This window comes from Mobula birostris, chromosome 7 (assembly GCF_030028105.1).
Source record: "Mobula birostris isolate sMobBir1 chromosome 7, sMobBir1.hap1, whole genome shotgun sequence".
In the NCBI taxonomy this organism is placed as follows: domain Eukaryota; kingdom Metazoa; phylum Chordata; class Chondrichthyes; order Myliobatiformes; family Myliobatidae; genus Mobula; species Mobula birostris.
Window position 1 is genome coordinate 59,390,733 of NC_092376.1, and position 14,343 is coordinate 59,405,075.

The 14,343-nt window shown below is 39.6% G+C and overlaps 1 protein-coding gene across 2 annotated transcripts in view; it reads left to right on the forward strand.

Moving 5' to 3' along the window:
- The first annotated feature begins 465 nt into the window (after window positions 1-465).
- Window positions 466-14,343, forward strand: part of LOC140200241 (TBC1 domain family member 8) — a 105,340-nt gene continuing 91,462 nt past the window's right edge. For both annotated transcript variants that reach the window (XM_072263258.1, XM_072263259.1), the window contains exon 1: window positions 466-754. In XM_072263258.1, coding sequence (XP_072119359.1) covers window positions 628-754 — 127 coding nt within the window. In that variant the 5' untranslated portion in view covers window positions 466-627. The remainder of the gene's footprint in view (window positions 755-14,343) is intronic.

Genomic DNA, 14,343 nt, shown 5'->3' on the forward strand with positions numbered 1-14,343 from the left:
CTGCAACAACTGGGGAAGGCAGTTCACTACCAACTAGTGGATAGCAGGGTATGAACAATCAAGTCCCAATTTACCTGATGCCCGTATTAAAAACAAAATCCAAGTTTATATACCACAACTATCGGGCATACGCCATTATATAATGAGAAATAATAAAAGAAAAATTTCCTTCTAATTTGAAAATTAAATCATGTTCATATATTGTTTACTTTTATGAACAGGAAATTCAGGAACAGGGGTGCCAAACACAATCTTTGCATTTCATCGCGAGACGCGATGCATTAATTTATGAACGTATTACTTGATTTTCATCTATCCATTGGGATAAATTATGACTTTACTGAGCAGTGGAAATAAGCGCTCAGAAGGTCTGAATGGTTGCAAATTTTGAGGTGGGACTTCCTCTGTTGGAGCCGGAAGACTCGAAGTCGCGTGAAATCCGGAAATTGGAGGTGAAATACTAGCTTAGAGAGTGAGCCGCAGGGAAGGTGTATCGTGAGTGAGGTTTGGTTCAGGTGGAACGCAGAAGTGTTTGGTTGCTGTGTGTAATATCGAACTGCTGCATTTACACGGCGAAGAAAACAAAAGCTGTTTATATCATTTTCTCATGTCCGTACGAGGTTCATTATGTGGCTGAAGCCTGAAGAAGTATTGCTGAAAAATGCTCTTAAGCTCTGGGTGACGGAGAAATCCAATTCTTACTTCATTTTACAACGCCGGAGGAGACAGGGAGACAGCGGCGGAAAACTCTCCGGTGAGAGAAAGGGAGAGGGAAATCAGTCATCTCTTGAAACTGATTCTCTGTATAATTGTGCTGATGTTTATATCTAGGTTGAATGCGAGGTAAATGGCAATGATTATCTGACTTGGTTGGCAGTGAGCCTTATTGTGCTTTGTTTGATAACAATTATGCGTTTGTTGAACTTCACAGGTGGCTTATCTGGGCTAAATATCAATTCTTATTTTATCCTAATCTGGTTTCTAAGTAACAACTAAATTATCACGGGCATTTTCGAGTGCCGTGCAGAGCTGCGAAATGTACGGCGATTTTCGAGGTGAGTGTAGCTGTATTTTGTGTTCGAGTGATATGATAAGAGTACCACCTGGCACGGAAAAACACCGTTTGAATGCCATCCAGGTCCGCTGTTCACCTGGCCGACCAAAGCACCAGCGTTTTTCTTCATTGCCGTGTCGTTTTGCATTATGCTGGGGGAGCGGGGTGGACTGGCAGATTTTAAATTCCGTCTTTTTGCCTGTTAAACCCTATTTAAGCATAACAGTGATCTACAATGGACGAAGACTTCGTGCAAAGGTGAAATTAGTTTATTTTGTGGTAATCGTCACAGAATTGCAATTCGTATGGTGTGGTGGCTTTACTAAATGCATCCACCCCTGCAACTCTTAACGCGGGGGTTCCCTGTAGTGCTGCTATAAACTTGAATTATTGTGATTATGAAACTGGATTGAATTTATTCTATTATTATTGCCCTTGGTTTCTGCATTTACATTAGGTCAAGGGTACAATTATTATACACTTTGATTTTAAAATATTTGGTATAGGTAGCAGAAATTCTTAATGTAGAATATTGAAAATGGTAGTTTTAAATTGAACATTACCATTCATAAGCGATTCATTCCTGCAGTGCTGCATCATGATAAGGCTAAAGATGTTTGAACTGTGGAGGAGCAAGTGGATGAAGTGGCAGATATTTGGGTAGGATACAGAGTGGTGTTTGGATATTATTTGGTCTGGTTTATATGTGAATTAGAAATCTTGTCCTCTGGTAACTTCCCAGTTTAAGTGAGGTCAAAAGTATTTGCTTGCTGAGACTGGAAAATGTGCATAAAGTCTTGTCTATGTATTCAATGGGAAAGGAAAAAAAAATGGTTGGGGGAAGATAATCCACCTTTGATTCTCTATCCAAACTTTTCACTAAGGCTTTGAACTTTGATTTATTATAGTCCCAATAATCCAGTCTGTTTTACAACTCTACTCATCTATCACAATACAATGGGACCCTGGCCTTGCAAGGTATCCACCATCTTCATGATTAAAATTTTAACCAGTCAGAGCAATGGCAGAAGTTTCATCCTTACAAAATGCCAGCCTCCCATGAATCCTTGCTCATTGTTCCCGCAGGTTTATATGTGAATTTTGCTAATCAAGCACTCTAATAAAGTGCACAAACACTATTCCGTGTGTCTATAACCATGTATTGCCGCCACCACCACCACCACCTCCTTCTCTTCATAACCATAAATTTTGGAGTAATGTCAGTCTCCAGTTTTCCATCTCAGTAGGTGTGCTCTTGCCTTCCCAGATGAAGTCAAAGAATATCCTGCATAAGTACCAGCAGAGTTGCATAAGGATGAGTCCTTGTTCCATCCCAGTTGTTAACTAGGTGCTGTCCTTAAACATCTAGTGCCTGGTGCAGTTCCACTGCTGTAGTCCCATACCAGTTCTACTACACAGTCACTTTGATCTCTTCACTCAGGTTCCAGACTTTCTTTAAATTGCAATTCTGGATTATTTTGCATTCCCTCAGGTTAAAGATTGGCTTTTGACTTCTCATTGTTGCCTCCACAAATCATTCCCTTGTTTTCTTATCTGACCACTTCTTCCAGTACCTGAGTTCATAGCTTTGACATCCTATTTGACTTCTGTGCTTCCTATCGGCCACTGTGCCCACTCTCTTCCAGCTTTAGACCTCTTCTTTATGTCATCTGTTTCTGAAACCCTTATTCTTGTCTACATTCCCTCCACTCTCCAGGTTGGCTTACCTTCTTCCTCCCTCTTTTGACTTGAAAGTGCTGACGGAGCTTGCTGAACTAATTGATTGCTTGGCAGAAATATTTGTTTTGTTCCTCTCCTTGAGCTTCAATCTCATAACACCATAGGCTTGAGTGTCCCTCCAGATGCCATGTTATGGAATTCCATTCCTCCACCTCTTTTTTGCCTCTTAAGACGGACCTTGCGATCACCAGTCCAGCTTTGTCTGCTTGCACTACTGTGAAGTTCCTTGCAATGTGTTGCATTATAAAAGGGGCTGTGTATGTACTTTAGATGCAAGACCAATGTAAATTTACAGAAATGCCCTTTAAGCAGCAAGGTTGTAGCCAGATCTGTTTTGGAGAAAGATACCAGTGCTTTTGCTTGGGGACAGGAAAAGTTTAGACACTATCAGAATCTGGAGGATATGGTAATATTGTGTGAAAATGGGTCTGGGTCAAATGTTCAGCCATGATCTTATTGAATGAAAGCAGTTAGGATGTGGCCTTCTACATCAGATTCCTGAGTTTGGTAATGCCAGTTATGCTACTGGAATTTGCCTGCAGTCCACTGCACTCTGTACATCTCCAAGGTCGGGTACAAAATCTTGCAGCTGAAGTTTTATAATGCTTTGTGCTCACATCTGAACTGGTTTGTTTTAGAAGTCTTTGGCATTTTTTCATTTGAAGCTGGACCTTGCTGTTGTGAATATTTGCCATGTTTTTTGATAATTCGGTAGTAGATGTGTTGAGCTGAATCGAGTTTACTGGGTAATGACAGCTGACAGGAATGATCCTCCCTCTTCTTTGCAACGTTCCAGCAAATTATGCAAATGCTGCTCTCATAAATTATACTTACTTGCACTGTTTGCGTGCATTCAGAACAAGGTGCCCGCTGATCAGGTATCTTTTTGACTGAAGCAATATGTATTGAGATTCCTCATTGAATTAGTCCTGAAAGAAGCAAGCTTGTTTTAATGATTCCAGTGAACTATAGTTCTCTGATTGGGAAGCAGCACATTTGTCATCTAGGAGATGTATTCTAATCATCACTTTACTTCTAGCTATCTCCTTAAAAAGGCCATCTATTTGCTAAATTTTGTGATGTTTGAAGACAACTTGATTCCTTAAACACCCTCGTTAAGCAGTCAATTTTGTTTTTCTTCTGTCAAATTCATGCTGCTTATGGGAATACATTTCTTCAACAATGTTAGCAACACGCACAAAAAGCTGGAGGAACTCAGCGGGCCAGGCTGCATCTATGGAAAAAGTACAGTTGATGTTTCGGGCCAAAACCCTTCGGCAGGTTTTCAACAATGCTGCCGCTGTGCCTCTACTTGCTAATTTATCACTTCTCTTCCTCGTAACATGTCATGTGGGGTACTCGCATTTGTGAGTTCTAGCCTAGGTCTCATGAAGCTTCCATCCCCAAATCAAAATCAGTTTTTCAATAGTGTTAATTTTCCTGTTTATATTTTCATTTTTCTAAGATATTTGTGGAGATCAGGTTGCACGGTAACTGATGATGCAAAACTTGTCAGAGGTCTAAACTAAACAGCTGAGTTGCCTTTATTGTAAAGCAGAAACAATTTCAGACAATTTTAAGTGAAATATTTTTGTAAATGTACATATTTTTTGAATTGTGTGCATCCCTGGCACACATGACATTGGAGATGCAAGAGTATCTCATGCCATGGTTACCTTGTTGAAGTTGATAATTTGATCTAGAAATAATCATGAAGACAATTTTTATTGTGCTTAAATCCATTTTTCTGGGTTTTTTTGGGGAGATTACACAGTGCTGAATGAAGTGTTGCATGTTCCATTTTTTAAAGGCAATATAATAAGTAAAATGAGAAGATCTGCTGTGTCACCAGAAACTCTTGGAGAAATTTCTATAAACGTGATGGAGAGCATTCTGACTGGTTACATCCCAACCCAATGCACAGGATTCACATCTAGAAGGGTTGTAGACTCACCCATCTCTATTACGGGCACAGACCTCCCCACCCAAGTGGCCATCTTCAAGAGGTGCTGCCACAAAGGTGGCATCCATCACTCCGGACCCTTGCCATCCTGGACATGACCTCTCCTCAGTACTATCGCCCAGAAGGAGGTACAGGAGCCTAAAGACTCGTACTTAATGATTTGGAAGCAGCTTCTTGCCCACTGCCATCAGATATCTGAGCCCTCTATGAACACTGTCATCTTATTCCTTTGCACTATTTTTGTAATTTATGATATAATTTTATGTATGCTCTGTAATGCTGCCACAAAGCAGCAAATTTCACGTCAGTAATAAATCTGATTGGAAGCTTAATTTGATCACACATTTCACAATTTCTCCTTTCTCTTCACAAGTAATCGCAATACCTTATCAGAAAGTATTTTCCATTTGAATACAATGATATTGAATTGAAAGTAGTTACTATTAATAGTATTATTAATATGTTGATCTTGTTGTCCGTCACTTGCCCTAGAACTCTGAAAGCAAGTGTGCAAAGATCTTTTCATCACACCCCCACCCTTTTTTTAAAGTGACTGGATTTTTTGGCAGTACTGTATTATAAAGGATATACCAGAACACTCTTTGAAAAGCCAGCTTTTTCTTTAAATCTGCATATTAGAGTTACATACTTTCCATTTTTCCTACCAGAGTCAGTTTGTGTCATATGACTACAAATCACATTTGGTTCAGGGAATTTAACCTTTTCCAAGTCCTTAAGCAGAGTTTGAGCATCTAATCTCGGATGACAATTCGGTACAATATATAGAGTTCTGCATTGTTCCAAGTGTTGTCATTGGATGAAATGTATTGCCACTTTGTATTCCAAAGTCTCTGCAGGTTTTTCTTAGTTCTATGTCAATTTTTGTATTTTCTTTTTCCCACCCACTTGAATCATCGTCACCCAGCACCTACCTCATCTCCACAATTCTGTTAGCTTTTGAGTTGAATTCCACTCCTCGACTTAAACTTCCGGTAAGATGGCCCCATGCTTGGATGCAGCAGCTTCTATGGGGCCAACCCAAGGGGTTATTGTGTTTTTTTTTAGAAAGAAATTATCTACAATCGCAGGACTCAGTTGGACATTAAGAGCTTAAAGTACTGTAGCTCCACCCCTTCAGCAAATTGGTCGTTGGCGGAGAAACGGAAGGAGCTGGACTTGGCGCGATCGTGCTGCTGCCTGCATCAGAGAGGCGTCAGAGGAGTCGGTGTGTGAAGGCAGTGTGTAGTCACAGCGAGTGGTCGCCTTTCATGTGAAAGCAAGACCCTGTTGAACATTGTTAATGTGGAATGCTGCAAGTCCAGTTCACTGATTTATTGGCGGGTGGTGTGGGAGCTGCGTGCTCTCAGTTTTAGTGAGTACTAGGCCTCAAGCTGCAGAGTCACCCGGTTACAGCTGCCCAGGAGAGCCGGAGGCTTCGGAGTTGGTGCACTCCATTAGCGTGCCGAAGGTGGTGAGGTGCGACGTCTGTGCTGTAGTTGGTGCTGCCCCCCACCCTGTGTTCGCTCAGCAGAAGACGAGCTATATTGTATTGCTGCGGACTGCTGTAACATTCATTGACTTAGGAACTTGGACAATTTTTGTGGGTGACAGTATTTTACTGCTGTCTTGTGTGTGCTTTATGTGCCTTGTGCTGTGTATGACTTGGTACTCTGTTTTTCACCTTGGCCCTGGAGTAGCACTGTTTTGTTTGGCTGAATTGATGGGTATTCTTGTATGATTGAATGACAATTGAACTTGAACCTGTTACATTTTGTAATTTCAAATCACAAAAAGTAATAGAAAGGAAAACAAAGGAGCTGGGATTGTGTACATAATTTTGTTTTTACTTTAGGCAAGGTGCACACATCACGTGATGATGTATACCATTTACGCACTTTTACATATAACCCGTAAATGAAGTATTTAAACAAAGAATGCTTAATAAACAACATTTTTACAATATTACTGAAATATTTAAATACACAGCACTGCCCCCCCCCCCCCCCCCGGGCTTAGCTGTAAGCTCCAATTCAATATAGAATGTATCTCAACTTGTACATATATAGACATCCACAGCATAGTAAATTTTAAATTGTCCCATTCAGGCCTAAAGACTTAATTGCTGTGGAGGCTTTCTTAATCTTGTGGGATCACATCTTTCCTGACAAGGAAGATCACTCTGCTTAGTAGGTGAGATGTGTGTCTATGAAAACAACCTCAGGTTCTGAGACCTCCTCCATGGTGGTTTAGGAGCTAACTCTGAGATTGCAGGAAGTGGTTCTGACAGCTCTGGGATCTACTTCAATTCCCCCCTCTCCCTCCCCCCTTTTTTCCTTCTCACATTATTTCCCTTTATTACTTTTCTCACTCACGTTCTTTCTCTCTATCTCTTCTCTCCTTATTTTCCAAATTAACTTCTTGTCTGTCTTTGTTCTCGAGAGATTAGGTCTCATTTATCCTCTTCCATTATATCATCCTCTTTTTTTTTCTCTCTCTCTTGCTTTTTCTTCTTCCTCGGATGTGCATCATGATCTTGGCTAGGTACATTTAGTTCACTAGAATATTCTCTTTATTCATCCTTCTATTGCTCCCTTTACAATCAGAACCCCCCTCTTGGTTTCCTCATCCTCAACATCACCTGATAAATCCTCTGTTTTCGTATCCCCATTGACTCCTTTCTTTTTGGCCTTGCATTCATCCAGCTGGGCTTTGGTCTTTGTATCTACTTTTACAAACAGCTTTTTCTCTCCCACATGAAGTTCATGCAATAACCTTAATGCAAGCAGAGTTGATTTTGGTTCTTTAAACTCACAGAAGCCGAATACTTGCAACTTTCCCAAAGCTCCTTAATTTCTCTCTTTCAGCTTAAAACCAAGCCACATTTTGCAAGTAACTGCCTGATTAACATTTCTGAAGCTTTCTCAGATACGTTGCCTACAAAAATGGTTGTAGTTGCGCCACTGCTTTCGTTACTTTCACGATTCCTCCGAGTGGCATCATACTTCCTTGGTCCAATGAGCTTTCCAACCAGAGGCACGGAGATTGGCACCAGCACCTGTTTGTCCTCCATTGGTCAGTGGTTCATGGTGTACAGTATGGGGACAGTTGTGGCATCATCCAGTACCTTTCTTAATTCGCTTTCGGTTGACCCTGTTACAGGGATGTGCCTTGCAAATGGTGAATGGATCTCCAATGAAATTGTATTTGTCTTGGCCACTCACATCCCAACAATGCTGGTCCTCATGCTTTTATCACTTGCAAGCCAAATGTGGCTTGTTGGTTGTTGCATTTCACTGATACAAATATCATTCCTACAGGAGTTATCTATTCTCTGATTTAAATTCCTAGTTGACTATCTGCAGACTTCAGTATAGTATCTTTGAAATACCATTCAGAGTCATTTTGTGAAATGATGGACACAGCTGATCCAGGGTCCAATTCCATTTTAATTAATTTGCCATTCACTTCTAGTGTTAGCCATGTTGCTTGTTTGTTGGTTTTTACATTGTAAGTCTCAAGGTTACCCAGTTCTGTGTCATCATCATTATCAGATTTGTCATCTACAGCATGTAGGTTAGTGCTCTTTTTGAAACTGCAACTTTTTAAAAATCATCTTCTCTTCCTTGTGCATTCTGTTTATTTCTGTCTGCCCGATGTGCTCTTAGTATGTGTCCTACTTTGTTACATTTTCTGCAAGTTTTACCTTTGCACCTCCATTGGTCTGGTGTATATGAGCCCTTGCCGCATTGGTAATGCAATGTATTTAGCCAAGTCAGTTTCTGTTTAGACATTACAATATTGTTTGCGCTCACTTTCATTCCTGACAGCAACTAAATTGTGCCTCTGTGTGCAGCTTCCATTGATACCATGATTTCAACTGCATTTTTAAATGTAAGCTGTGTTTCAGTTAGGAGCTGTTTGTTTGTGTTCTTAATGCTTTCTTGTAAGATTCCACAAACTAAATAATCTCTCAGTTCATTATTAAGCCCATTACTGAACTGACAATGCTCAGACAATTCAGCCATAAAAGCTGAAATAGACTTCCCTTCCTTGTGACTCCACTTATGGAACCTAAAGCATTGTGCAATCAACAGTGGTTTCAGTTCTAAATATTCCTGCATTACTTTTCACAATGTAAGCAAAGCTAATTTTTGGTTGGTTTGGTTGGAGCGGTTAAATATCTAGCAAACTATGCCTGTAACCCCAATGCACCCAGCAAAACTGGCATTTGTTTCTTATTGGCTATTTCATTTGCTTTAAATACTGACAAGATTGAGCAGTATATAATATACAGTTATCTGCTGTGTAATCAAACAGGTCAATCTTTCCAATGTAGCCAGCCATTTCTGCTCTTTTTTATGACTATCACCCAGCATCCACTGTTTATGAACCTGTGAATTTGTCAGTTTTTTGCCTTTTATTTTAATTCCACCATCTCTGTCCATCACCAAGGAAGCATGTGATGCACTCGACTGTTTCTCGCTGAGCTTTTTTTTAACTCTAACATCTAGCAGCACTTCAGCAGATAAGTAGCCATCTCATGTTCGTTTAAAACTTCCTCATCTCCCCTGTCATGTTTTCTAACTCCGAAACATAAAAGCTAATTGGAAGGAAAACAAAAGAGCCAAGAATGTGAGTCTAACTTCATTTTTTACTTTAAGCGAGGCGAGCACGTGTCTCATGGTGAGATGATGTATGCCATTTACATATAATTTATGAATTATTTAAACAATGAATGCTCAAATCAACAACATACAATATTCAAATATTACTGAAATATTAATACACAACAGAAACCACATTTGTACACATCATTTTGTCCAAGTGTTCAGCCGTATACCCTTCCTCAGAGACTTACTGTCTGTCTGCAATTTTTAAAAATTATTTCTTCCCTCTTCCCCTTGCATTATTTAGCATGGTACATGTCCAACACTTAAGCCTTGCAAAATGTTGGGCTGGTTGAACTTGGCTATTAATATGAATGATTAAAGTGTCCTTGACTTTGTTCTGGACCTTTGTGCTCATTTAATGAGGTAAAATTTCAAAGTAAATTTATTATGTAAGTATGTATACAGTATACAACCCTGATATGCATCCTCGTGCAGGCAGCCACAAAACAAAGAAACACCATCAAACCCCTTTAAAGAAAACATCAAATGCCCAATGTGCAAATAAAAGAGCAAATGGTGCAAAGAAAAAGCAAGCAAGTAACACAGAATATTAAACATCAAACTGTAGAGATTAAAGAGCGATCCAGGAGTGACAGCCCCTCAGTCAGTTCAGTTTTAGTGCTACGTCGCTGACTGCAGGCCACAGAGACAGTTCTATGCCGAAGCACCTCGATCAAATTGTGCAATTAGAGCTAAAGAGGAATCAAGCATATGGAACATGAACCGCGGGGTCCTCCAAAGAATGAGCGCACGCATCCATTGCTGAGATTATTAAACACCAAAATGCAAAGTCTCCCCAAGAAAGTCCCACAGCCACGAGCTGCGATTGAACCTTGCTGCCCAAGGCTCCTGCACCTTCCTCTGGCAGCAGCGAGAGGGTGAAAGGTCAATCGCTGGCAGATGGCGCTGAACACCCACTTGCCTTCCGCTCTTCTCGCTGATTTCAATCTTGGTCAACATTTTAATCAGAGAGAAGTAGTGGTGTCGACCATGGGTTTGCATCCTGCCATTAAGAAATGATGGCCACACATTCTCCCTTCAACCTCACCGTATTCCCCATGGAAATCACAGACTGCAGTCGATTGCAATCCAGGAGAAGAAGCATATTTAAAAGAAGGAAAAGTATTAGCTTCCTGAACTATCTGCAGGATGTTGCAGTTGGTCACTGGCTCCATCTTTAACAAAATTACACTTTTATTTGCTAGTTTTCTGAGTCTCTTAAATTGAACGGCTGGTTATCCATTCCTTCTGTCTTGTTTTGTTGGGTCCTCTTAAAGATCATTCATCACATGAGTTCAAAACGTACGGAAGGAATTCCCAAAAATGGCAAGGGAATTGTGACTGTCTTTAGTAGTAGTTCACTATCCTATTTGTTCTCAAGCAAATGACAATTTGAATAACTTCTGAGGGCCATGAATAAATAATTCAATTCTGATGCTTTGTTATGTATGAAAACATTTGCTAATTTTCTTTTGAAAACAATGCAAGTTTGTTTGCTCCCGTACAATAATGCCAATGACAAAGGACTAAAACTTCGATTCTAAAGTGGAGGAAATTACAACTGATTTTTTGTATTTAACAGCATTATTTGCTTAAAATAATTTTGCACCCTCATTAGTTCTGAAGACCGAACAATGGGCACAAGTAAGGAATTTTGACTAACTTATCTGCTTGTTACTGTTTTTGCTGTAACAGAAATGTTGCTATCTTGCTGCAAGTCCACAGATACGTAAAGAAACCAAAATGTGCTAATAAAAAAGCTGCAGAAAACCATTACTTGGCAACCAAAACTTCTTGGTGACTTACAAAGATTTGGTTGCTAATTGTGGCTCTGTCAGAGGAATAAGTTTTGGACATGAATTTCAACTGTGGCTTGGTTAATGGTGACAGAATTGTGCTAGATATGAAGTACTTCACTGACATCACTCTTGCCTCACAGTAACAAAGTCTTGGAAACTCTGGAAACTTAAGCAAAAAGAAATTATCTTAATGGTGAGTGCAGCACTGAATGACTTCTGCACTGTTGGATGAATTGAGGCTCACTCAAGTGCAAGAGAAAAGAACTGTGTTATTTTTATGAGGAAGTGCAAGAAAATTATTTCTGTCCTGTGCCATATCCTTTTTCTTTCCACAAAAATAAACTGTGAAACCTTGTTGTTTTGGTTTCTACCTCACTGCTGCTTGTGTGTTCAAATTGATGACTGTGTTTTCTAAAGCTTCTATAAATTCAAAAAAAAAATCATTTGTGAAAATGGTTTGAGATGCCCTGAAAGGAAAATGGGAGATACTTAAATGCAAGATTTCTATTGAATGTCAGCTGAAGAGTTTTGAAAAGAATATTGTTGGCAACACAAAATATTTGTGTTGATCTACCGTTCAAAATATTTGTCATGATTTTTTTCCATTTGTCTAACTCCAGCACCTCGGTAAGGGTAGCTTTACACTATATCAATTAACAATAGGCAGATTGCAGGTCGTTGTGGGTTGTGGTGGTGGGAGATGTTAATGTTCCCGATATTGACTCTGCCTTAATACAAAGGGGCTTGGATGGGAAGAAATTTATAAAATACGTATGGTAGGGTTTTCCGAAGCTGTATGTGGAGTCTATTATGGAGGGGTGATGTACTTGACACAACTCTGGGGAATGAGCTCAGGCAAGAGATTGAAGTGGGAACCTAACTGGAGTGGGCAAGCCGGAGGAGAGACTGGAGGCAGGTACTATTGCGATGTTTTAAAGGTATTTTGACAGGTGCTTGTGGAAAGGTGTGGAGGAATAGAGGCCGTATGTGGGCAAATAGGATTAGAATAAATAGCTATCATGGTTGGGCTGAAAGGACACTTGTCTGTTCTGTGCTCTGATTTTGTGATGTGTTTTCTGTGACAGGATTATTCTGCACAGACAGGGCGGTCAGGCACAAGCTTTCTTACTCTTCAGTAGGCGAATGGAAATCTTTTCTTTGCATAGGGCTACATTAAGTTTGGAGTCCTACAGTGGTGCAATTTGCATGCGTGTTAACTGCATCTTGTCATTTTGCTCCAGGTTATAAACAGGATGACCGTCGATGATGTAATTTCAGGCATTGCATCCAAATAAATGTCTGCAAAGGGCTGGCTCTGTCGGGATTCAAGTAGGCATTTCCTAGCCTCTTGCAGTCAATCAAACAGATACAGAAAGATGTTTCTAGCAGGCTGAATATAGCCTTTGGACTGTGGATTGGGCAGTTGTAGATAATCCCTTATGGGAGGGATTACAGGCTGGAACATCATAAGTGATAATGCTCATTGTCTGTCTTGTCGTTCCCCTTCCAATGGAGAGGGAAATGACTGGGACATTAAATCTTATAGTAATTTATTAGTGTTATTTTGGGCAGCTGCTTCAAGGCACACAGCAGTTTCCTTACACCGACCAGCGGACATAACTGTGATTGTTAAAGAGATACACATCCATTTTGACTGAAAGGTGGATTGGCTTTGTTTTGAGTGTTAAGAAGTCAGATGACCTCGGCAAGGTCACTTGAATTCTTCAGAGTTATCCGCATTGCAAATCTCAAAAGAATAGTTGGTTCATGAGGATGCAGTTTGAAGTTGGAAACTTGAGTTTATGAACAAGTTTCACTTCACTGAAATCTAGCGTTTGTAGTCTGGACTGTTTCTAAAATTACTGGGTGCTTGAGAGTTTATTGGAACGACTTCTGTGGTTAGATATTTGGGGTGGGCATGTAGAGTTCAAATCAGCCAATTGTCACTTGCGTGGGGGTTGGTTAGCAGTTTTCAGCATCTCCATGTGTCCAAGCATGTAAGGATGGAAAATGGTATTGTGAGTGTTTGGTTCTTTGAAGGTGTGCAAAACTATCTTAACTGGCTCTTGTCCAAATATTCCTCAAGCTGTGAATACTGTATTGGTGGTAAAACTATTGAATATTCAGGGTATTTACTGTATCTTAGATTACTTTCACTACAGCAAGCTATTTCAAGCCAAAGAATATATTCTTATAAAGCAACAATATGCAAAATACTTTTCCTGGATGGCATCCCTTTTTATAAACTGAGGAATGACTGTAAATTGAACAGTGCAGTTCCTGTATTTGACTCCAAAGATACCAACTTGCCAGGAAAAAGTTGAGGCTTAACAGAGCAATGATCTAAATAACAGTTCTGACACTGGAAACTTTTTTTTATATTGTGGAATTTCATTACTTTGTTCTGAACTATTGGTGAATTTAAACATTAAACACTTCTATAGTTCTGTCTCTCTTGCTTTGTATCCAAATCTTGGATTTGTTTTACTTTCTGTTCCTGATTTGATATTCATTATGCGAACATACTTCCTGGTTCAATCTGAGGACTTTTTTTTTGTTCTTGGGTCTGATTTGATTAGGATCTTGTCAACATTTATACACGGATGGTTGTCCTGTGCAGGTTATTGCACTTGCTGTGTGGCGGTACAAGATGGACTAGTATAATAAAAGCAGATGGGAAGTCTATGGATAAATGTTAGTCATTTGAATGCCACAAACTGTAAAATCTTGTAAATTGTAAAATGTAAATTCAGTTTTGTTTTGAGAATTTGCGTAGATGCAATAACAATCCACTTCTCATTTTCTTAAGCTGTTGTTGCTGGAACAATGATAGTCATCTGGCTGAAAGTTTGTATTATGTACTGAACCAGCTCTGTGCAGAAGTGTTTGCTTTATATTTTTCTGAAAACTTGATAAATGATTAAGCTTAAATTCTTGACCTGTTCTGTGCATTTTTGTAAAATGTGATGTTTACGAGTCATGATTTAAAGAAGTCTCAAAGCAAGGAATCATATTTTCCCCAGCTGACATTTTCTGTAAATGTAGTACACTTTGGAATTAGCAATAATTGGCTATAATTTGTGATCTTAAGGATTTGAAAGATAATTTGAAGACAAG